The 24,991-nt window shown below is 42.5% G+C and overlaps 2 protein-coding genes across 2 annotated transcripts in view; one reads left to right on the top strand and one right to left on the bottom strand.

The window, feature by feature from the left end:
- Nucleotides 1–18,532, top strand: part of RNF175 (ring finger protein 175) — a 54,859-nt gene extending 36,327 nt beyond the window's left edge. Inside the window, exons 6-10 of the mRNA XM_038559178.1 lie at nucleotides 4,231–4,338; nucleotides 7,121–7,241; nucleotides 11,833–11,966; nucleotides 15,209–15,310; nucleotides 17,035–18,532. Of these exons, the coding sequence (XP_038415106.1) occupies nucleotides 4,231–4,338; nucleotides 7,121–7,241; nucleotides 11,833–11,966; nucleotides 15,209–15,310; nucleotides 17,035–17,155 (586 nt within the window). The 3' untranslated portion in view covers nucleotides 17,156–18,532. The remainder of the gene's footprint in view (nucleotides 1–4,230; nucleotides 4,339–7,120; nucleotides 7,242–11,832; nucleotides 11,967–15,208; nucleotides 15,311–17,034) is intronic.
- Nucleotides 18,533–22,310: 3,778 nt separating this feature from the next.
- Nucleotides 22,311–24,678, bottom strand: TLR2 (toll like receptor 2). The gene is given in 2 exon segments (NM_001005264.3): nucleotides 22,311–23,398; nucleotides 23,400–24,678. Coding segments are annotated over 2 exon segments (2,358 nt in total). The 5' UTR covers nucleotides 24,674–24,678; the 3' UTR covers nucleotides 22,311–22,314.
- Nucleotides 24,679–24,991: the final 313 nt, after the last annotated feature.

Here is a 24,991-nt window from a genome sequence, read left to right as displayed (position 1 = left end):
GTATGTATTCCATTTCCTCCTTCCTTGATGTCCTTCTTATTGTAAGCACTAAGAAGTAAGCTTTAATTCCATTTTCCCAGATGGGAGAGGAGGGGATTACACTTCTTTTGCCTCCAGTAACAAAACTGTTTGGATATTAGCTATACTGCTGTTGGATCATGTTCATTATTTAATGACTATTCAGACATACAGGTAAAATATATTACATCAGCTACTAATAAAAGCCAGAAGAAAGAGAAGTGAAAGTATTGATTAAACCTTCTAGAACACTGTTTGCATATTTATTTTTAGCTCAGCATTTTGTTTGACTCCGTTATAAGTTGGGTCACACACATGTTATAATAGAGCGAGAGTTAGATGCTTATATTTCTAACAACTATGAAATGTGTTTTATGTTAGATAAATCATAAGTAATGGACAACTTATTCCTCTCATAACAAATGATGCTTTAATATTCCGGTGATCATCATAATTACCATTGCCAACCTCTTGACATTGCTATGATTCGATCACATCATCTACAAATCTTTCCAAAGTGCTTACAAACTTCATAATGTGCCCACAAGTTTACTTTCACTGTCCTTGTCCTGTAGATAAGATCTGAATCTGAATCTAGATAAACCTCAAGTAGGATAAAGGGAAAAATGTACAAGGTGTTACATGGTAATAAGACAATGTCAAATTTTGATCTCTGTTGAAGAATAAATCATAAGCTCCTGTGAAATGCTTTTATGATTATTTGGCCATTCTTAATCCTCTAAAAGAGTGGGAGAGACAAATACCAACTTTTCCTTCCACTCTGGAGAAGAAAAAATATGCAGTGAGAAAAATCAGATAAATAAATGTAATGAAAAAGATTAATATTCAAGGGACTCTTGGCTGGCTCAATCAGAAGAGCATGCGACTCTTGATGAGTTCAAGCCCCACGTTGGATGTAGAGCTTGCTTAAAAAAATAATTAAAAGAAAAGATTAATATTCAAGTAAATGAATTCAGGTTGATATTTTAATTTAAATTTTAACTAATTAAAATCAAAATTAATTAAATTAATTAATTAATTATGGGAAGAGCTTTGGGGTGGTGTTAGGAGACTTCCTAAACTGGCCAAGTTGGGGTTTTAGACAGCCTTTTTGGCCTAGTCTCCCCATCAGCACATGGACATACAGAACACTTTCTCCTTCTTAAAAAATGTTGTAAGTTATTTAAGACTTGTGATAGTAATCCAAATTTTGTATGACTCAAAATGTACTGGTTTTCATTCCCTAGATATAACCTATATTGTATTTCAGTGAGAATAGTTTGCTTCTCCACTGTAGAATGAATTATTCTAGTTAAACACAGTATTTCTGTGCATGTCAGCTCATTCAGTGCAGAGGAACTTCATGGCAAGAAATATCCAACTGCTGCCTTGTTACACTCCATGCCTCATTTACCTCAGATGGCCAGGGGCCCGGCCGTCTCCTTCTCGGGCCCACAGTCTACCCAGTTCAGCTTCTCCTGCCTGCACACCTCATTAACCCTTAAAGAAAGACCTAGCCACCATGTGAAGAGCCAACAATGGGAAAGGCTAATTAGGACCCCATTTCTTCTGGGTAAAGAAGCTCCTGTTTGTGAGAGGTAGTTAGGCCCTAAAGATCTTTATGGATCTTTCTTTGATCATCATATAGGTAAGTCACTTCTTAGCGATTTTCCATTTGAAACAAGATTTCATTACAGGCTGGGAAACTGATCCGAGCAGATCCGCATGGTGCAAAAGCGAGCCCAGGAGGAGTGGTTCCCCCCACGGTGGGGTTTAAAACCCGGCTGTTCCTCCCCCTGGCTGTGGGTCAGAATAACAGAGAAGTGGAGTGAGTTTCTTCTCTCCTGCAGCAGGATTCAGGCCCCCAAACAGGCCACACGCTGGCCACAAAAAGCTGAGCTTGGTGCCATCAGTTCCAGGCCAAGCTGTCCTTCTGGAGGCTGCTCTGAGGCGCTCACCTTCCGGCTGTAATCTGGGGAGCAAAGGGAATTCTTTTTTTTTTTTTTTTTCTTACAGGTAATTTTTTTTTAAAGATTTTATTTATTTATTCATAGAGACACAGAGAGAGAATGAGAGGCAATGACACAGGCAGAGGGAGAAGCAGGCCCCTTGCAAAGAGCCTGATGTGGGACTCGATCCAGGGTCTCCAGGATCACACCCCGGGCTGCAGGCGGCACCAAACCACTGCGCCACCGGGGCTGCCCAGCAAGGGAGTTCTGGGCTCCCAGTGCCCTGGACACCTGTGCCCCCAGTAGGCAGGAGGATTTGGGGGTGGAGGGGATTTGGGAGTATCTAGCCTGTCTGTAATAATGATGTGACCCGGGCAGCCCGGGTGGCCCAGCGGTTAGCACCGTCTTCAGCCCAGGGCCTGATCCTGGGGTCCTGGGATCGAATCCCGCGACAGGCTCCCTGCATGGAGCCTGCTTCTCCCTCTGCCTGGGTCTCTGCCTCTCTCTCTCTTTCTCTCTCTGTCTCTGTCTCTCAAGAATAAATAAATAAAATCTTAAAAAAAAAAAAATACTGATACGGCCTTCCTGACCTCACAGGTGGCTTCTTGGCCCAAAGAAGCGGCACAGGTAGAGTCAGGAAGAGCCAGGTGCTGGCTCAGCCTTGAGAGGAGCCCCTCCGGGGGCAGAAAGGGCTCATGGAGTCGGGGGACCCCCACCGGGACGCTGCCCCCCGTTCCCCCTTCTAGCGACAGCAAGCCCCGGCCGGCTGCCCAGAGCAGCGAGCCAGTGGCCCAGCGCCTGCGGATCAAAGGGAGTTGCTTGGGGGGCGGAAAGGCCCCCCTCGTGGAGAGGACTACGGCCAGGAGCGCCTTGACCCGAGGCCGCAGGGTCCCCCCACCCGGCGGGGTTGCACCTGCCGCAGGAGGCGCGGCCCCCAACCCGGGGAGCCTTTCCCAGGGCGAGGTGACTGACAACCCAGGTCTCAGGCCCGCCCGTGAACCCCCATTTAAAGCACCGTGTTCCAGAAGGTCCCTTCTGACCAGAATTCAATGAAGCGGGGCGTAGATCTTTTAAACTAACGTCGAGACCTTACCTGGGCAATACCCCGGAGCGTGAGCCTTGGGAGCACGGCTCCCCCTGGGAGGAAGTGGGACGGTGGGAGACCTGCTCAGGAGCAGCGGTCAGCCACCCCCCTTCTTCTCTCCCAGCACCCAGGACGGCATCCAGCTGCTCCTTTCTCCACCCCCACTTCTTGTTCCGTGGGCACAGGACGGATGGCTCTGGGCTCCCAGCCTCCCCCACATGCTCCCAGGCATGCAGCAGCCACGTGGCCCCTTCTGGGGTCTTTCTAAGGGCTCTCACCGCCAGGCATAAGGGAAACAGGGTGCGCGGCTCCCTTGGAGATAGATCATCTACACCCTTCCTCTCGATCCCCATCTCCCACTTCTCCACTTTGAGCCCATGGGAAGAGGCAAAGCCTTTAAGAGTGGTCATGGTACTTGCTGGGTGCACAGAGGCCCCATGCACACAGCAGGAGAAACCCCGCCTGAGGCTCACTGGTGATTCCACCCTTGGGCTGGGGGAGGGGCTGTGTGAGTGGAGGGATTGGGATGAGGCTGAGGCCACCACGGCTGCCATCTGCCCTGGGGCTGGGGTTTGAGGGGCAGCAGGTGCAGCTGTGCAGAAAAACTCCTGGGGGAGGAGGTCCCCCCTCTTGACTTCTCTGCTCATCTTTTCCTTACCTCCAAGCTACTCTTGCCAAAACCACTCTAAGCTAACCCTGGGGCCAAACAAGAGAAGAAGGGGAGGCGGGGTCCCAGGCAGAGAAACCATCCCCCAAGGCCACTCTTACATGAGGAACGCAGATAAGTTACAATGAAACTGTATATGCACGATACTATGTATATAGTACAGATACATTAAACCTATAGATTATTGGGCAGCCCCGGTGGCCTGGGGTGTGATCCTGGAGACCCGGGATCGAGTCCCACATCCAGCTCCCTGCATGGAGTCTGCTCCTCCCTCTGCCTGTGTCTCTGCCTCTCTCTCTCTCTCTCTCTCTCTGTCTCTCATAAATAAATAAATAAAATTTTTTTAAAACTATAGATTATTATTGAGTTTAGCTGATATAATCTATGCTATGTATATTACATAATGAACAGAATTCTAGAAATTAAAAACTGACTTACAAAAATGTTTGAAAAAGATAAAATACTTTCTAATGTATCATGTTCTGTTTTTCTCCCCATTTTACACTCCACAGATTGGTCTACAAATGGTTTCTTCTAATCTACAAACTCAGCTATGCATTTGGTGTTGTGGGTTATTTGGCTATCATGTTCACAATGTGTGGATTCAATTTATTTTTCAAGTAAGTATCTCTAGTTAAGATCTTAATATCTGCAAGCCCTTGTTCACAACATTCACCTGGTCGCATTCTCTGTATCTGAAATCATTTGGCCCTGTGATGTTCCAGGCCCACATTGTTTGTAGTAGACATCATTGGTGGAAACCGCTAGAAAAGTATAAGAGGAAACCCTAGAGAAGAAAAATTTTCAAAAAATTGTAAGCTTTAAAGAAAATCCATACTTGATAGGCATATTTTAAAGATCACCATTAAAAGCAGGCTACATTTGTGGTAGAGTAAGTCTGATTGAACTACAAATTTCCCCTCCATAAAATTCTGAAGCATCATTTCCTTGTATATATCTTCTTCCTTAAAACCTCTAGAACTACACTGTCTGGTGCAGTATACGATAGATCATGTGATCGTTGAGCACCTAAATTATGAAATAAAATTATCTGTAACTATAAAATACACATGTCAAAGTATGAAAAAGAATTTTTTATATTGACTGTTGAAATACAGCATTTGGGATGTATTAGTGAAATTAATTTGTGTTTCTTTTTAACGTGACTACTAGGAAATTTTTAATCTAGATTTCTATATTGCCATGAACAGCACTGCTCTAGAATTTTGTTTCTGCTACCCATGAAATCCCTTTTGCTTAGGGCAGTCAGAAAAGGACAAAACTAAGTGCTTAGAACTTGAAATGAGGAGTAAGGAGATAATAGAACAAGAAATTTCATCTTGGGAGCAATCAAGGAAATCAGGATAATTATAACTCAGAACAGAGCACCCACTAGAAAGTTGGTTGCTGAGATGTGCTGTGGATGAGGTTCTCGTGGGCAGAGCAATGGCTGTGTGACACCACCCTGTGGTCTGAAAAAGGGGATTTGAGACCTACCACCCAGCTATGGAAAGCAGCTCAAATAAAAAATTCCTCAGAATATCTCTCACATTGAAGTTCCTCTAAGTGTCTGGGAACTTAACAGAAATATAAGGGCACAGATCGGTGACCCTTAACTCATAAAATAGGGTAGGCAGTTGGATGGGGTTGTCAGCTCTGAGGGGAAAGACTCTTCTATGGCAACATTACTGATTTTATAAGCATTTCATGACACTTCCAGAGCAGGAGCTCCCACCCTTTTCTAGCAGGAAAGGGATAGAAAGTAAGTGTACACACCTATGATTTCCATATTATTTTGCATATAGAAAGATTCTGAATTCTTTTTTCAGCGTACTGTCTACATAACTTTACATTAGTGACTGTAAAAATATTTATAAGGGCTGTATGAAATCACTGAGCCTATAGTTGTCCCAAGACTATTGTCCATAAGATTTTAAGATCCTCAGCCATGACTCCTCTTACAATGAGGTTTACCAAGAACTTAACCCTTCAGGCTGGCAAGGAATTGTTTTTTACTGTTATTGATTATCACTGTTTTAAAATTCTTTTCTGTGGAACCACAAATCTGTCACTATACTTTTTATCAGTAAGATCATAATACATCCTTCTCCAAACATGGAGAGAATCTTTATTCCTCCCCACTGCCCCAGTTCTCAAATAAACCCAGGCAAATCTTGAAAGAATAAAGCCACCATTTGTGTTGGAATTCCCAATTCACATTACCAAAAGATCTGTACCTCTAAGTCTACAAAGCAATCTGCCTTTACTCCTTCCTCCTCAAATTAACAGAGCACAAAACAACCAGATAGTGTCCAGAGAGAGACTACCCAGCTCCCCTCCACTCCCTACTCATTGCCTGACTCAATCAGATCTGGCCAGGGCTAATATTTGAAACTGTTGACAGATACAGCAAACCATATGTACTATGATTAAGATTCATTAAATTAGGGGCTAATTAAATTAGGGGCTGATTGTTCACTTTTTAAAGAAATATTCCAAAAAAAAAAAAAAAGAAAGAAATATTCCCCTTAGAAATGAGGTGGGGTGTATCATAGATAATCCTACTGTATTTGAAATATGATCCAACTTGCAAAATTTTTTCTCTAATTAATATATGGCAACTATGACACAGTAGCAAAGGGCCTCAAAATTGGAGCTCGATCCCTGGTTTTGTTTTGTACCAATTGTCATGATGAGCAAATCGCTTTTTTTCCAAATCTCCATATTCTTCAAATGCAAAATGAGGATAATCTTGTCTACCTCAAGTATTTGCTAGGTAAGTGAAGTATTTGCAAACAGTCTGTAAAATCTAAGTTTGATAACAAGAAATCCCAATCTGAGAAGCTTCTAAAAAGCACTGCTGTGTGGACTCCACCCCAAGCCACTTACATTACAGCTCCTAATCAGTGGAGTCTTAAATCTCCCCGGGCTTAATTCTAATCTATATCTAGGGCTGAGAACCACTGCTCTATTAAAGAAGTTCTTAATGTTAGCTGCCCACTAGAGTCACCTGGGATCTGGAGAGGTTCCAAAAATATTGCTGCACAGGCCCTACCCCCAGAGAATCTGATGTCATGGGCCTGGGATGCAAGGGGCAGATGAGCAGTTTTACAAGCTACCCAGGCTTTTCTTTGCATAGCTCAGCTTGAGAACCACTAGTTAGAAGACCCTCTCAAGAATTACTTTGTCCACTTACCACTAAGTAGTCAAGTTTAAGGGGAATTTAGAGAATTTTAAAATTCTTTTAAAAAAGGGGGGAGGGGATTTAAAAAAAAATCCATTAAAAAAAAACACTCCCAAGTTTCTGTTAGATACTATGGCAGGAAATTTCTTCTAAGCTGCAGTCTTCCAGAGCCCCCTAAATGCCACATTCTTGTTTCCTTACACTCTTGTTTTCAATAGAATCAAGGCTAGAGATTCCATGGATTTTGGCATTGTGTCCTTGTTCTATGGCCTCTACTATGGAGTAATGGGAAGAGATTTTGCAGAGATCTGTTCGGATTATATGGCTTCTACAATAGGGGTAAGTGTTGTTCTCATTCTCTGAAACCACCACAGCACATGGAGATTTGGTCTCATCTTACATATTTGTATCCGGATTCAGAAATACATGTCTTTTTTGGTTGTCCCAGGCCAACTGCTCCCTGATTCTCCCGGCACCAAAAATTATCTTTGCTAATGCATTAGAAAATATACTTCTTATTTCTATAAAGTGATTGGGAAACAAGGCATCTCATCGTATTTATTTATTTATTTATTTATTTATCTATCTATTTATGTTTAAGTGACCTCTACACACAACGTGGGGCTCAAACTCACAACCCTGAGATCAAGAGTCACATACTCTACTGACTTGGCCAGCCAGGTGCCCCCAAAGCCCTCTTACTAAATAAAATAATAATTTAAAAGCAACCTTATGTAGCATACTCCAATTGTCAATATTGAAAGGATTAGTAGGGGCACCTGGGTGGCTCAGTGAGTTAAGCGTCCAACTCTTGATTTCAGCTCAGGTCATGGTCTTACAGTTGTGAGATTGGGCCCCATGTCAGACTCTGTGCTGGCCATGGAGCCTGCCTCAGATTCTCTCTCCCTCTCCCTCTCCCCTTCCCTCATCTCTCTAAAATAAGAAAAAAAAGAAAGGATTAGTAAAAATTCAATAATAACAAAAACCTTGGTATCGGCCTAATACAGAAAGTCATATTTGATGCACATAAAGCACTTTGGAATCAATCAGTGCCTCCGGGTAACTCTTCATAAAGATCAGTTATCATCATATAGCATTAGAAGAAGTAGAAGAAGATACAAAAACTGCTAAATATGTTCTGACTGTATGTCGGTCTCTAGAATTTAAAAAATATCCCTAACATCTTTTTTAAATACTCTTTTACGATTAAAACTCCAAATAGACATACTTTCTGGTTAGATGTATTCCAGATTCAGGTATTAGCAGCATTCATCTATGTCTGAGACATGCATATCTCCTTAAAATTTACAGGGGCTCCAGGGATGACCCAGTGGTTTCAAGAATTTCATGTCTCTGTCCTCTATCGGTCCCTTGGTACACAACAGATATGAAATGGAAAAGCTAGTGTGAGTGTCAAGGACTGTTCTTCTCTCTCTCCATTTATGGGGTGAGACTAAGTAGACATGACCCAAACTCCATTCCCATTGCATCTGCCCTTCTCCATTTCTGTAGGTTCTATCTTATTCTTTTCTGATAGCCTGGAATACAACTTCTGTGGTGAAATGCTGGAACAAAATGCCTTTTGGGATTCCTCTGTCATGTGTCATCTACAAGACAACTGCCTTTTTTTTTTCTAATGTTTATGGTGCGCATGGGAGGGAATATTTCCACTCCTACTTCCTCCAGCAAAAGCCAAAAGCCATACTCCTTAAAAAATCCCCAAAGCCTCTTGTACTTGTTTATGGACAGAAGACAAGGAGAAGAGTTGTATGTCCTCTGTGGGCCAGGAAGAAGAGATTCAACCTCCCAAGACAAGTTTTTAAGCACTAACTTTCTGGAGACTTCTCATCTGATCCCACCTCAGAAGTCTTCAACTTCTTGTCATCCTAAAAAAAAAAAAAAAAAAAAAAAAAAACCCTTCTTGTCATCCTTTGTCATCTTAACTCCATCTACCAAATATATAAAACCCACTGCTCCAAGCATTGGCATAACCACCATTGACTTCAACTGATGGTGTGTGTGTGTGTGTATGTGTATGTGTGTGTGTGTGCATGCGCGCACACGTGTGCAAGTTTGTACACAGGCCTATGACAGAGGTAAGGAGGAGGCAAAGGAGGAACAATTTCCATTCTCACACCAGTGCCTAAGCCCCACACCAGACTAATTAAGTCGAAATCTCTAGAAGTGGAGCCAATGCATCTGCTTTGTTTTAAATCTCCTCAGGAAAAGGAATGAGCTATCAGGCCATGCAAGAACACGGATGAACTGTAAATACATATTGCTAAGTGAAAGAAGGCAGTCCAAAAAGGCTACATAGTATGATTCCATTTATATGACATTTTGGAAAGGGTACAACTACGGAGATAGTAAACAGGTCAGTGGTTGCCAGGGGCTTAGGGAGGGAGCAGTGTTGAATAGGTGAAATACAAGGAATTTTTTAGGGCAGTGAAATTATTCAGTATGACACTGTAATGGTAAATACACGACACTATCCATTTGTCAAAATCAATAGTATTTTGAAGCAGAGAGGGGGAAACAATGTATACAAATCCAGAAAATCATTTAAGATGTAAGAGAATTCTAGGAAAGAATGTAGACTGTGACAAAAGAATTTAAGTGTATTACAAATACATGAAATACCCACAGTGAAGGAAGTAGGAAAAGAAAGTGCAGATCTGAGTACCTCTGAAGTGAACAGAAATCCAAGATTAAAAGCAAAGGAACTGAACATAAGCTCTGTACTCTAGTTCATACAGTGGTTTCCCTCAGGGCTATGGGTGACTATGGGTGACAATCCTGACACTGCTCTACATGTATTCTGGAATTGCACGGCTACGTAAGTGGAGAGCCCTTAATGGGAGCTATGTTTCTCACTCCCAGAGGGTTCCAAACAGGTAAGGAGAGAAGGCTAGAATGATCCATGTGGTAATGGATAAGAGTTAAAGACTTCAATCTGAACTCATGTTTAGCTTAATATAGATTATATGTATCTTAACATAGATGGGCACATAAAGGACTGTCTATTGCTATGTTATAAACATGAGTTAGTATATACATATATATTTCCTTGCTCTGTTAGCTAAGAAGCCCTAAAGCAATGACACCCCAGTAACAAGGAGCACACCTCGTGCCCAGATCTTTTCTAATACCATTGTACAATAAAAGGAACCAGGGCTTCCTGGAGAAATAGTTGATTCTAGGTCTTGGCAGGAACATTCAATTGAACCTGAAGTATCTTGTATTTCCAGAAGTTAAGGAAGTGCTCAAAAAACCAAACCACAAAAAAAAAAAAAAAAAAACCCACAAAGATGAGGGAAAGTCAAAGAGATACTGAAAAAGCTCCCAATGGCCAAAGCTAGAACAATCTGTACAACAAAATAGCAGCAGCAGCAGCAGCAGCAGCACTGGGTTATAACAAAGTATGAAATAAATATCAAGAGTCCATATGACATGAATGAATAAATGGAGGAGAACAAACAAATCTCCTATTCAGAAGAATTCCACATAATTTATGTAGATACTCCAACCATAAGAAGGTTGTGTGGTTAAGTTTTTTGTGTCAACTTGGGTAGGTTATGGTGCTCAACTGTCTGATCACATAGTCAAACACTAGTCTAGATACACACACACACACACACACACACACACACACACCATGGGTTCCTTTTTTCTAGAGAAACCTCACTGACACTGAGATAGAGCATAGCCGACCCCTCCTTATGAATGGGCTGCTCATGGTGATGTCCTTCCAAAGAGTACAGAACAAGGAGGAGTAAAAGAAAGAGTAGCTAGTGGAGAAACTTGACAAACACTGCCACAAGCCAGGTGATTAAAGTTAATAGCAACAGTGGTAAGTCATGCCGATAGCATGTACCTCGCTGTGGTGTGATAAGAATGTCACCTTTGTTGTCTCCTTCCCTAAAACCCACACTCAGTATAATGAAGAGAAAAACACCAGTTAAGTTGCAACTGAGGGACATTCCACAAAATACTCCCCTACACTGTCAAAATCATAGGAAAAAAGGCAAAGTCTGAGAAGCCACCATAACCAAAAGGAGCCTAAGGAAACATAAAGACTAAGTGGTATCCTAGATGAGATTCTGGAACAGAATAAAGACTAGATTAACAACAACAACAACAACAAAACCTAAGTAATCTGCATCAAGTATGTACTTTATTTCATAATTAGTGTCAATGTTGGTTCATTGATTGTGATGAAGGTACCGTACTAATGTTAGAGGTTAATAATAGGGGAAACAAGGTACATGGTATATGGGGACTTGTATTATCTTCCTATCTTCTATTTAAAACAAATATTAAATGAATATTTATCTTTTAAAAAAGCAATAATCACCGCAGTACTGGAAAGATATGGGTATCCCAAGTTAGAACTCTAAAAGCATCGCCTCCCAGTGGGATTAATCTGTGTGCTCCTTCTCATCACATGGGAATTAAAAAATATGGAGATGCCTCAGCTTACCCCAGATCTGTGTGTGAATCAAACTCCAAAATAAGAGGAAGAGTCAGGCTATGGGTAAGCTTAAAAAGCCTCCTGTGTGACTCTGAACTATAGCCCTGGATAAAAACTTTCCCCCCCTTTTTTTTAAATTTTTTATTTTTTTAAAATAAATTTATTTTTTTATTAGTGTTCAATTAAAACCTTTCCCCTTGAAGGATTCCTCAATGGGAAGATTAAATTGGAAGTTATAATTAGCCATGTGCCTTGGGTCCACTTGGGGTTCAGTAGGTTTTTGCCTGGAGACCCTGGCCCCACTGAAGCATTCCTTTGGGGAAGAGTGTTTCAAGTTCTAGACCAATGAAGAAGCAGTAAAGACTGTGTCCCAAAACCTGGCAGTGGCTTCCCTGTGTTCGGAGTATGCATGGCACGTGCTCGCCTTTCCAACAGCGCTCTGTGCATGTCCCCCAACAGTTCTACAGCATGAGTGGGATGCCCACGAGGAGCTTGGGGGATAATGTCTGTGCCGTCTGTGGGCAGAAGATCATTGTGGAGCTCGATGAGGAAGGACTCATTGAAAATACCTACCAGCTCTCATGCAATCATGTGTATCCTTTTCACAGGAAACCGTATGGGCTTCATCAAGCCAGTGATGGGAGGCCACTTTCAAAGAATCTGTGTTGGTCATGGCAGATGTCAAGTCAGGGAGCTCATCTCATCCCTTCCTCCTCCCTCCTCTCCTCCCCGCTCACCATCTCCTCTGCTTGCTCAACTCCCATCCTCAAACCCCAGGCCTTTATCCTTTGCCACCTGTCTTGTTGAGACTTTCTGATAATCCCTGCTGAAAAATGAATGCTAACTGAGGTGAAGTTCTCCCAGTAATTTCCTTTGTAAAAATGAATCTTAATGCCACATGGACAGGAAAACTGCATCCTCTGCCCAAACGCTGGCTGGGAAAGTTGGCAAAGCCGTAAGCGGACAGATAGCCATCAAGGCCCAGGGAGGGAAAGGTTTGGGGATGAGAAAAAGTGGAGTTTCAGGTTCAGGGAACTACTCAGGACTATCCAGGTGGAGTCTGCGTCTGAGTCTCACAGGACTGAATGCAACAAAGTGTGCTTTGCTTAGAAATAATCCTAGAAACCTGCTTGTGTCAACAGTTGGTGGAGGGGGTGGGCAACCAGGTGGTGTCAGCTTTGGTCGTAGAAAGGGGCTAGTGGCACAAGCAGTAGGAAAGAGGGACCAACACTTGCACCCAGTTCTTGGACCACTTGGCTCCTCTGCCTGTGAATTCCACCCCAAGTGGCTGACAGATCTTTAGGTGTTAGGAACCAGACAAGCCTGGGCCTGGAAACTAGCATTCTTTGGGGATTCCAGTGACTGTTGAGGAAGACCTCAGTATGCGGAAACACACTGGGCTCAAGATCCTTGAGCGAAGCAGCTTATGCTGCCTAAGCATGGAACTCTGGACACTAAAGTCGTGTGTGGGTTGGCCGACAGTCGGTATTTTAATTCTTTTCTAAATACGGGGGGGGGGGGGAGGTATCATTTTTCTTTATTTTATACTACAATATCAATTTGATAATATTGCTCTACACCCAGTTCAGACCTCTGGCATTATCAGGTGGTTAAACCATCTATCTTTTGCCTCTGAAGCCCACCGAGCTCGCTAATACTCTAGACGTGCAGTGCCCCTGATCCCGTTCTATTTCATCTGGACAGATTCCAATTTTTCAATCCTGAGAGTTAAAAAGTGGACTAAATGCATCTGAAATGTACTCGGAGCCCTCACTCCAACATTTAAGCCATATCTCAGTTAAATTTTTTTTTTTTTTATGATAGTCACACACAGAGAGAGAGAGAGAGGCAGAGACATAGGCAGAGGGAGAAGCAGGCTCCATGCACCGGGAGCCCAACGTGGGATTCGATCCCGGGTCTCCAGGATCACGCCCTGGGCCAAAGGCAGGCGCCAAACCCCTGCGCCACCCAGGGATCCCTAAGCCTTACTATTTTAAGATTAAAAAATACAAAGACAACCCATATAGAATTCTGTGGTGGTTTTTCAGTGTGACAACTTTCCCAAAAAACTATCCTTCTTTGGTAGAAATTTTCCAAATCTGGCCTTAGTTTTAAATGTGATTACTTTTCAAATGTTGGAACAGAGCCCCTTCTGCCATTTGCAAGTGGAAATATTTTCTCTCTCCACCTTTAAAAGCACTTAGGGATTGTTGTACACGTGTGCGTATGTACTCTAAAATGTAGTCACCTTTAAATTTGCTTTGCAGGGAGTATTACTAATGGCCCACTTTGGCACGAGTCAGATTAGCAAGGAGCAGGCAAACGTGAGTCATATTAATAACGTGAGGCAGGAGAAGGAATCAGAATATTGCTCTGCAGCAATTCTGACAGCTTGGAGACTTTACAGCATTGAGATTTTGAAGATGAGACCAAGATTATTAAAGAGGAGGTGGACATTTCACTGCTGTCTCTAGGACCCCTGAACTCTGTATCTCTCTAAAAGATGGGGCCATCCTCCAGCCCTTTTGAATATAGAGCTGTAAGGGTTTTGGTTTAAAATCTTTGTTGTAGTACACCACTTTATATAAACCCAAGCCTATTGCAAAGGTGACCCAACTCCAAGAACATAAAATAGTGGAAACTCTTAGCTGCGTGAAGATCTGATATTGAGGAACTACGTACACGGCCTCCACTTGTCTACACCTCACAGTTCTCCACTTGTTAGAGAGGAGACCTCCACATCATTGCTGTTCACGTGGGTGACAGCGGACTAGTCAGAAAGTCCTGTGATCTGGATCCAGAGAGCCACAGTGAGATCAACAACTGTAGAAAAAAATAAACCACTAGGATGGATCAATAGGACAGATCTCACTACTGTTAATCACTTTGCTCAAATCTACAATGTTGTCAAACCTGAGAAAATGTATTTGCAAAAGCAACTGGTTTTGAGTGATCCATTCAAACATTTATTTAATAAATAGGCCCTCAGGCACTGCTTACGGTGCTGAGGAAACAGAAGAATGAGACCTGGTCCCACAAGTAGCATGCAGTCCAGGAGAGACGTGTATGCTCATTGAATGTCATGATACAATGTGATAGGAGCTTTAATAGGAGCGGTCCCCTGATGCTGTGGGAAAACATAGGATGTGCTCTCAACTTTAGGGGCAAAGGGCCAAACTCTCTAGACAGGGAGATATATGCAAATGAGTTTGTAAATGCCTAGGGTTTCAGAATTTTATTAGGTTTATATTCTATTAAAAATAAGTGGCTCCTTATCAGTAACAAATAACCTGAGATAGGACTATGAAGCTAATAGAAATATCTGTAAGTTTGCGGTTTATGACTACAAGTTCCCTAAGCTTGCCTAAGTCCTTAAGATAAGGCTGATTCCACAGTACAGTAGGTAATGAGTAGTGCCCAAAAAGTAGGATAGGGAGGTGCTATGGTAAATGCATGAGAAACACACGATGAGCGAGGCAGGGAAACACCGTGATACATTTACATAAAATATTACTGTAGAAAGGCACTTTCATATTCTTTATCTACTTTAAATCCTGGAAGAATCAAGTGAAGCAAGAACAAAACCAAGGAGCCACGTAAACTCTGAAGGGTCCTAAAGCTATAGCAGCTCTGATGCAAGCTCCCAGTCCCTGGGGGTTCCGTGGTCCTGCCGAATCTTCCTTAAATAGTGATGTACACAATCAAGTCATGACTGAGCCATTCTCATCCTCTACTCCCCCCTCCACCTCCCGCAGATGGGGTCATTTCCATTATGCCATCATGAAGTAGACCTTGCCCTTTAATATCTAGAAACTTCCATAACGAGATACCTAAGCTTTCATGAATTCTGCATCCGCGGTTGGTGTATAGTTGGTAAAAAGCAAACTTGCCCTTACTGCAAAGAGAAGGTTGATTTGAAGAGGATGATCAATAACCCGTATCCTTTTTTAAAAAAGTTGTGAAGTATTACCTTAAATATTTGTGGTAATGCATTCTTCAATCAAAATTTTCATTACCTTCATGAAAGTTTTAGCAGAAAAAGTTTGTTTTCCCTAGCCATTTATTTCAAAACAACTTACTGGTCTCTTTTCTCCCCTGTGCCTATCTTAATACTCTGGCTAGGAACTTGAGTGCCAAAAAAGAAACATTCTACTCTCCATATTCCATAATGTTCCACCCTAAGGGCTTTAGTGAAAATGTGATGGGATATTGCGAGAGATAGGTAAATATATGGAAGGATTAGATAGATGATAGATAGATGATAGATATATAAATAGATGATGGATGGATGGATGGGCAGATAGATGGATGACAGGTAATGGGCGGATGGGATGAGTAGGTGGGTAGATAAATATATAGACTGGAATTAAAATTTCTTTTAAAGATTTTGTTTATTTATTTATTTGGGAGAGCATGAGAGGGAGTGGAGTAGGGGTGGAGGAGGAGGAGGAGAGGTAGAGGGAGAAGCAGACTCCCTGCTGAGCGGGGAGCTCATGTGGGATTTGAGGCAGGGCTCCCTCCCAGGACCCCAAGATCATGACCTGAGCCCAAGACAGACACTTAATTGACTGGGCCACTCAGGTGCCCCTGGAATTGAAATTTCAAAAGCCTCAAATGTGAACTACAATATGGAAAGGAATTTTGAGGGTGTGCTAAATTTTATTATTTCCAGAAATGAGTAGAGTTGTTTACCCCCTGTATTTTGGCCTTTTAAATTCCTTACCATGCCTCATCTTGTCTTAAGCTAAACCTGAGGGATAATAATATTGAAAGAAAATGAGAAAAAAAATAAAATAAAATAATAAAAAATAAAAATAAATTTAAAAAAAGAAAGAAAATGAGGACCTAGAGACAGCTAGGATTTTTATAGACACCATGCTTCTCCAACTGAGGCCACAGGAAGCCTCAATGGACCCCATCCAGAGCTGACTATAAAGACTTAGTCCTCAACCCCACTGGCCCAAGACCATGGTATATGTCCTCTAGGAGGGTACATGGGATTAAAACATATCCCAACCCTAAGGAGAAAACACTGAGAGGTCAGCATCAACCTGCCAAGTACTCTCTCTTCGCCTAAGAGCCACTACACTTTCTAGGTACCGGTCACCCAAATTTTACAGTGCTAACGGAGATACCGCCCTTGTTCCCTGCTCCCCTACTCTTCCCCAACCCTATACATGGATTTAACGATGGCTGTTGGCAGCAATGCGTCCATCTCTGAGAACTGCCAATCAAGGGAAGATTTGCTGTTAGGGTAGCAGGGGAGGCAGCACCGTGGCTGGCTGTGTCGTAGGGCCACAGCAGCAGAGCACCTGTGCAGCCACCAGCTCCATCTATGGGCTTGGCCTTTCTCAGTGAGTCAGCGTAACTGAAGCACAACCGAGGCTAAAGGTGTGTGCAGCTTCTCCCTCCCTCCTCTTCACGCACCTGCCCTGAAGTCCCTTCTAATATGGGCAGACCGAGTCAAGAACCACTTCTGGTTAATACCTTATAAAGCTAAAGGATATACATATTTGTTATAAATGCTTTTAAATGAGCACATAGAATTAATGAGAAAGGAAATACCCCCTCATGGCGTTGCTTATTGTATTTGCAAATGAGATTCGTGAATATGTCTGCTACTTGACTGTACGTAGAGCAACCTCCTTAACTGAGATTTAGCTGGGAGCGCACACACTTTTTGTATGGACAAATCCTTGATTGGCTTCGTTATTTGGTGGCCTGGCAACCCGTGATGATTGGAATAGTTCAAGGCATTAATTATTCACTAGGGCTGGAGTAGTACAGCAGACCTACTCCAGAAGCAACGAGTTGCATGTTGAAATATTTTTAAATCCTTGATCCTACATTTATTATTGATATTCTTTTTTTTTTTAATTTCAGAGATAAGCGCAAGAGTTTTTAGACCTGGATAAAACTCAGGACCCTACAAAAAAGGCAATCTGCCTATGTGGAAAGAATTTAAAAGAGAAGTTGAATGTCAAAAGTTCAGAAAAAAACCAGAAAACCAATGAATCAGCAAAGTAGTAATTAGTAAAAGTTTGTTATGCACACATCAAAAAGATAGTTTGCAAACCAGGAGCACTCAGACCAAAACACAGAAGGAAGCTCAGAGGTATAGGTTACACAACCGCTTATCTAGTTTGGAGGCAGTGACTGTTTATTCTTCACAGTGATTGGTTACAATATTGGAATTTTCTTTATGGAAAGGGAATTGATTAGTGATCACCTCATATCAATTTTGGGAAAACAATTTAAGTTTTGCTTATGATTTTCAGAGGCGTAAGCAAAAAGCACCCGGGGCAAGTTACTCTCACTTGTCTTGCAAAGTAAGCTAAATCAAGCTTTGCTTGTGAGACTAAAAACTGGTTTTGTCTGCTCTGGGACTTCTAAGTCTGGTCTCTGTGTTTGATTTTAACGTGAGCAACAGCATAAACAAACACAGCATCCTTTGCATCTTTCCCATTGTGATCGTTTTCTAATCCATGCATGCAGCCCATTTGTTAAACCCACCATGGACCTGCTATCTCTAATGTGGCTGATAAGGTACTTCTTACTACAGCATTTAGCTATAACTAGGATCTTCTGATCAATTCAAAGAAGTAGGCAGAGTTGTTATGTAAACTACAGTTTAAGGATAAGGTCTTCTCTGCTCTCTGCTTGTCACCACGTGGCAGCTTTGGTGACATAAAGCCCTTTGGCATGGAGGGTGTTATTCTGGAACTGTCTGGCATTAGGTGCCACAGCCCATTCAATGAGCCAGACGTGCACTGCATTTGCTGGGCCTTCCAAGTGCACCTGACCCATCCAAGGGCTGCACTAAAAAAGGGGAGAACCACTCTCTTCTTCTGTGCCACTCCGTTCACACACACACACACGCACACACACACACGTGACATCACTCTCTTGCTATACTCTGCTTTTATTTTCTTCATAGCACTTATCAATACCTGAAATCATATCATACATTTATTTTTTTATTTGTCTTCCCCTCCATGAAGGCAGAGGATTTGATCTATTTAGTTCCCTATTTTATGTCCAGCACTCAGAGTAGTGCCTGTTACCTAATAGGCACTCAATAAATATTTGTTGAAAGAATGAATTAGGGGCGCCTGGTTGGCTCAGGGATTGAGCATCTGTCTTTGGTTCAGATTGTGATCCGGGGGTCCTGGGATCGAGTCCCGCATTGGTCTTCCCACATGGAGCCTGCTTCTCCCTCTGCCTGTGTCTCTTGCCTCTCTCTGTATGTCTCCCATGAATAAATAAATAAAATCTTTTTAAAAAAGAGAATGGATTAATTAATTAATCCAGCAGGAAGGGACAAAATTAATAAAATAGGAAAGAGTAGTCAGAGAGAATTAAGAACAATACATTGGCCTCCCCAAACATATTTGTTTTTAATTGCTGGCGAGTTACTAAACAGCCACCACTGTATGCCTAATATCAGACATCTGTTCTCGTTACCTGGAGACATTACACTTACAGGAAGTAGACAGGGAAGCACATCTATTGTCAAAAACACAGGCAATGAACTTAATGCTATTCAAAGCCTTATTACAGTTGTAATGAAGAAAACTCATGCTAAGATCTTTACCTGTTGGTAATTTGCCTTCTTGAAACTGCTCAATGCTTCAGTATTATGATGGGTTCACGATCTAGATTATTAGATTTAACCCTGGTTTAAGGAGATAAAACAAGATCCCTGAGCTTATAGTTTACTGACAAAAGACCTCATTGCTGGCTAAAGTATTAGCTAACATGTTTTTTCTTCTATAAAAGAAGGAGCCCTTAAATTGATCTCTGATGTATTTCCCAGTTATTTTTTTTAAGATTTTATTTATTTATTCATGAGAGACAGAGAGAGAGAGAGAGAGAGAGAGAGAGAAAGAGAGAGGCAGAGACACAGGCAGAGGGAGAAGCAGGCTCCATGCAGGGAGCCTGACATGGGACTCGATCCCGGGACGCCAGGATCACGACCTGAGCTGAAGGCAGCACTAAACCGCTGAGCCACCCAGGCCGCCCCCAGTTATTTTTTTTAAGAGAGAGAGTGGGAGGAGGAAGTAGAAGGAGACAGAGAGAGAGAATCTCGAGCGGACTGCAGTGAGCATGGAGCCCAATGTAGGGCTCAATCTCATGACCCTGAGACCATGACCTGAGCCAAAATCGAGAGTTGGGTGCTTATCCAACAGAGCCATCCAGACACCCCTCCCATTTATCTTTTATGGACAGCAACTGCATGAGGGTAGCTTTTAGAACCCTTTAGAACTCTGGGCAGGTAAACCAGTATGTATCTGCATGGAGTTCTGAACGACCCTCGGAGTTCAGAAATGTTGGATAATCCCTAAACAACTTCAAACACACACAAAATAAAGATGCTATTTTCTTTATAGTTTAGGTATTTAAAATCTAATCCCAATTTCATGAAGTTATATATATATATATAGTTTTCTATATATATATATAGAAAAAATTATGGCGAGCTATACACTACAGTTACCAGTGGTTATCCCAAGGTGAAGGGATAAGAAAAATTCTTTCTTTATAGGCTCTTATCTCTTTCCCAAAATGTCTACAGTGAACGTGTTTAACATCTGTGATGAGGGGATCCCTGGGTGGCTCAGTGGTTTAGCACCTGCCTTTAGCCCAGGGCGTGATCCTGGAGACCCTGGAATCGAGTCCCACATCAGGCTCCCGGCATGGAGCCTGCTTCTCCCTCTGCCTGTGTCTCTGCCTCTCTCTCTCTCTCTCTCTCTCTATCATGAATAAATAAATAAGTCTTTTAAAAAGAAAACATCTGTGATGAGAAAAATAAAGATTATTTTTATAACATTACTTTCAATCTACCAACCAACTACAGAGCTCTTTCTCTTGCTGTCTAGATTATTTAAATTAAATCTACGGACCAAATTCATGTTAAATTTGTCTGGTTCTCATGGTAATTAACATCGTGCTTAAATGTAGGATATAGAGAAATAAAGCAAAAAGTCCATTATTGTCTTTTGTTTCTGTAGCACCTCATTTCCTTCCCCTGAACTCGTCCATTGTTTTTCTTAGGCTGGCTACTATTTCCTCCATAACACTCTCCCAGGAGTTGGTATGAGAGAGAAGAAACACTCTTTGACTTTCCCCAGAAACTATGCGCTTATTTCCCTGGGATATTTTTCTGTGAAAAACAGGGTCCCTGTGGCAAAGCTTGTACCTCTAATAGGAATTTCTACATTCACAGACTATGATCTATAAAAAGATGAATCGCATCTCAGGAAAAAAAAATAATAGCAAACACCTACTACAGGCATTGCTGTTACCCCATGTGAGCATCATCCATGGTTCTTATTCTCAGAGGCTTGGTCCCTCCACCCTCCCCACCCATCCAGAGGGAATGGTAAGTGAGGGGCACACACTCAGTGGTTAGCCTACACAACTGTACATTCACACCCACATGATGTAGATATTAGTGTTCCTGCTGTAAGGGCAGAAAAATATTTGGGGTCAGTTAAGTGACTTACCTAGAGATATGCTTCTACTGACCCAGATTTTTCTGACCTGAGAGGCCAATCAACCACACAGACCCAGTTCTGTCTACAAACTGAGCAGGTCAGAGGAAGTTCCAGTCCTGTCGCGGGTGGCTCCCATCTTAAGAAGAAATTTGCGTTGAATCAGGAAATAGCTCTAGCCTAATTAATTGCATTAAATATAATGTATATTAACTCTAGATCATAAAGATTAACACGTGGAAGTACTATCTATCTTTAAATTATTGTGTATCCACTATTTTTGGGGTCATTTTGAGGAATCACTGGGTATATATTCGTCTAAAAATCTATTTAGCCCACATGCGCTTTTGTAAATGTTCAGAGGGAGAAAAGGAGCCTTTTTTAGAATCAAATAAGACTTTTTCAGAAGAAGAAAGCATGATGCTTCAGAGGAAATGGATTAGAAGACGGGGTAACTAGAAACTAATCAGAACTTCACATGGAGGGGATCCCTGGGTGGCGCAGCGGTTTAGCGTCTGCCTTTGGCCCAGGGCATGATCCTGGAGATCCAGGATCGAATCCCACGTCAGGCTCCCGGTGCATGGAGCCTGCTTCTCCCTCTGCCTATGTCTCTGCCTCTCTCTGTGTGTGTGTGTGTGTGACTATCATAAATTTAAAAAAAAAAAAAATTTAAAAAAAAAGAACTTCACATGGAGTTAAATGCTGATGGAAGATCAGACTCAGGGATGTGGGAGCTTCTTTGGAAATCCTCTAAATTGAGTATTTTATTTACACTTGGCCCTTGAACAACACTGGTTTCAACCGCATGGGCCCATTTATGCAGATTTATGATTTTTTTTTAAAGATTTTATTCATTCATGGGAGACACAGAGAGAGAGAGAGGCAGAGACACAGGCAGAGGGAGAAGCAGGCTCTATGCAGGGCGCCCGATGTGGGACTCGATCCCTGGACTCGATCCTGGGACTCCAGGATCACTTCCCGAGCCAATGGCAGGTACTAAACCACTGAGCCACCTAGGGATCCCCAGATTTATGATTTTCTTAATGACATTTTCTTTTTTCTAGCTGACTTTAATAGAATACCATACATAATCATATAACATACAAAATGTGTGTTAATCGGCTGTTTATCTTATCAGCAAGGCTGCTGATTGGTGCTATTTCCTGATGAACTAAGCCAATGACTACAGATAATTCTGACGTCAACAGTGGACTTGGATCATGATTATCTCATAGGATAAGGAAAAAACCAAGAACCTCTTCTTTCCCATCTGGTAGTTTTTATAAGACAGCACTCTAGACAAAATATGAACAGTAGTAGTGGCTTTAGTAAGCAAGTCTGCAAAGGACAGTGCGTTCATGTAGTTGAGAGACAACTGTGTCAGAGCGGACTTAGCTACAACCAGTGATATGAAGGCCAGGCCCAGACTAGCCTTTCATGAAGGAATCTAGGATTTTATTGCTGTTCTCAAATTTAACCAAAACCCTTCCTGCTGAGCATCATCGGTGGGCCACTCCAGGTACGTCTTGGTGTTCATTATCTTCCGCAGCTTACAGAATCGCTGGGGGATGGCCTTTTTCTCAATGGGCTCCAGAAGAATGAGGATGGCAGCATCGTTGTTCTCATCAAAGAGGCGAAAATGGGAGAAGTCCAGCTCGTACTTGCACCACTCGCTCTTCACGAAGTTTTCAGAAAGCACAAAGATGGTTTTGTGGCTCTTCTCGATGGAGTCAATGATATTGTCAATAATCCACTTGCCGGGAATAAAGTCCCGCTTGTGAAGGCACAACTTGAACGGGGGATTGAAGTGCTCCAGCTTCTGGACCAGAAGGTTCTCCACCCAGTAGGAATCATGCTCACTGTAAGACACAAAGGCGTCATAACAGACGTCCCTGGAGGGGGCTTTCCTGGGCTTCCTTTTGGCCTGGAGCCAGGCCCACAGCATTCTCAGGTACCACAGCCCGTGGAAATGGTGGCACGCCCCCGCCGTGAGCAGGACCAGCAGGAGCAAGACACAGCACACGGCGGCCACCAGAGCTGTCCGGTGGCACTCAGAAGCCGGGAGCCGGGCGGTCCCAACCCGCTGGCCCCGCACGTAGGAGGGGGAGTGGCACAGGTAGTCCTCTGGCCAGCCGACCAGGAGCCCGGCCAGGGCCTGCTGCTCCTGAGTGAAAGACAGGAATTCACAGGAGCAAAGGAAGTTGTTGCCACCGGCCTCCAGGGTCTGCAGCCTGTGAAAGGAATCCAGTTGCTCCTTCGAGAAAGCGTTTATTGTGTTTCTGCTGATTCTCATAATTTGTAAGGTGGGTAAGAAGGAGGCATCTGGTAGAGTCTTCAACTTATTTCTGGAAATAGAAAGTTCTTTAAGTTGTGGCAAAATCAGGGAAAATGACTCGAGATTATTATTGCTAACATCTAAAATTTCCAGTGTCTGAGGGATGCAACGGGTTATACTTTGCATTCTTGTGTCGGATAAGTTCAAACATTTCAGCTTTTCTGGCCACTGACAAGTTTCAGGCATAGAAAGATAAGTTATTCTTACTAATATCAAGGTTCACCAGGTTTTTCAAAGTAAGCAAAGTTTCTCCAGTTTTCTCTAAGGATTTCAAACGATTTTGCCTTAAAATTAAGGTTTGCAGGAGGGGCCAAGCATGCTGACAGGCTGAGTTTCTCAAGTATTCTTCAACCATTAAATTGTCGCTGAGATCCAAATATTCTAGGGATTTTAAATGTTGTGAAAGTGAGCAAGGAACCAGAAAGACCTTACTGCTTTCTACTGTGATTCTTTTAACATCTTCTGTAAGTGAATATATACTACTCATATCGTAAAATGAGTAAAAGTGTGGAATATGCAACCTCCGTACTGTTAGTGTCTCTATCTGACCTATATTTTTAATTTTGTCCACATCAGGTATGTCAAAATCACCGAGCCCATAAAGGGTACAGTCCTCAAACTCTACTTCTAACACTCCAGAAACATAATTCAACAGTCTCACAACCTCAGTAAAACTTCTATCGGTGACTTTCACATTTCTAAATGTCCACTTTTTAACCAACGTATGTGTTTCATTGATGGATGCCTCTGAAAAGTGGAAAGTGTCCAAATGAGTATCTCTCAGTTCTAAATGTTTCAAGGAACTGGAAAGATCTACAAAAATCTCCACCAGTAAAACAGGCTGCTTCATACGGAGGGCCAGATAGCTGATGTTCTGAATCGATTTCAAACTCTTTGGCTCATACCTCTGGAGATTTGAAGCATCGATCTCCAGTTCCTCAAGAAAGGTTAGCCCAGCAAAATCCTTATCCTGAATCTCAGTGAAGCTGTAGATATTTCCTACTTTCAGAATTCTTAGATTTGTGAGCTGAGAAAAAAGAGGTGTTTCCCCAAGTGATTTGTAAGGATTTCCCAGTAGGTTTAAGAACTTCAATGAAGAAAGGGGCCTGAACCAGGAGGATGATAAGTTAGATAAGAGGTTATAAGATAAGTCCAAATGTTCAAGACTCCACAGGGAAAAAAAAGATTCTTCCTCTATTGTGTTAATTCCATTAGACTCCAGCCTCAGAGCCTTGAGGTTCACACAATCCCGAAGGTCACTGTTGCCAATGTAGGTGATCTCATTGTTGGAGAGGTCAAGGCTTCTCACAGCTGCTGTGAGCCCTGAGGGCATGGAGTTCAAAGATCTGGAGCGGCCATCGCAGACACCAGTGGGGTCACAGGACAGAGAAGAAGACTGGTCAGGGGCCTCTTCCTTGGAGAGGTTGGTTACAGCCCCCAAAACCCACAATGTCCACAAAACACGTGACATTGTCCAGTGATCCAACCTACAAATAAAAGAGGTTCAAATGAGTGATTGTGTTCGACAGTTTATTATGATTCCAGTTCCTGAGAAATGTTCTGTAAGGCATCACACACACACACACACACACACACACACACACACACACACCTACCTACCAGGAAATAACAGAAAGGCAAATGGAATGTATGCATGGGGATTAAAAAATGGATTCCCTGGTGCATCCAGCAACATGAGCACAGAGATCTTGCCCCTATGCCAAGACCTAGAAGCCCTATACCATCTGAGTGGCTCAATCAGTTCAGCATCCAACTCTTGCCTTTGGCT

Source organism: Canis lupus, chromosome 15 (assembly GCF_011100685.1).
Source record: "Canis lupus familiaris isolate Mischka breed German Shepherd chromosome 15, alternate assembly UU_Cfam_GSD_1.0, whole genome shotgun sequence".
Classification (NCBI taxonomy): domain Eukaryota; kingdom Metazoa; phylum Chordata; class Mammalia; order Carnivora; family Canidae; genus Canis; species Canis lupus.
Note: the sequence above shows the minus strand (reverse complement) of the source record. Positions and strands in the feature narration are given on the sequence as shown.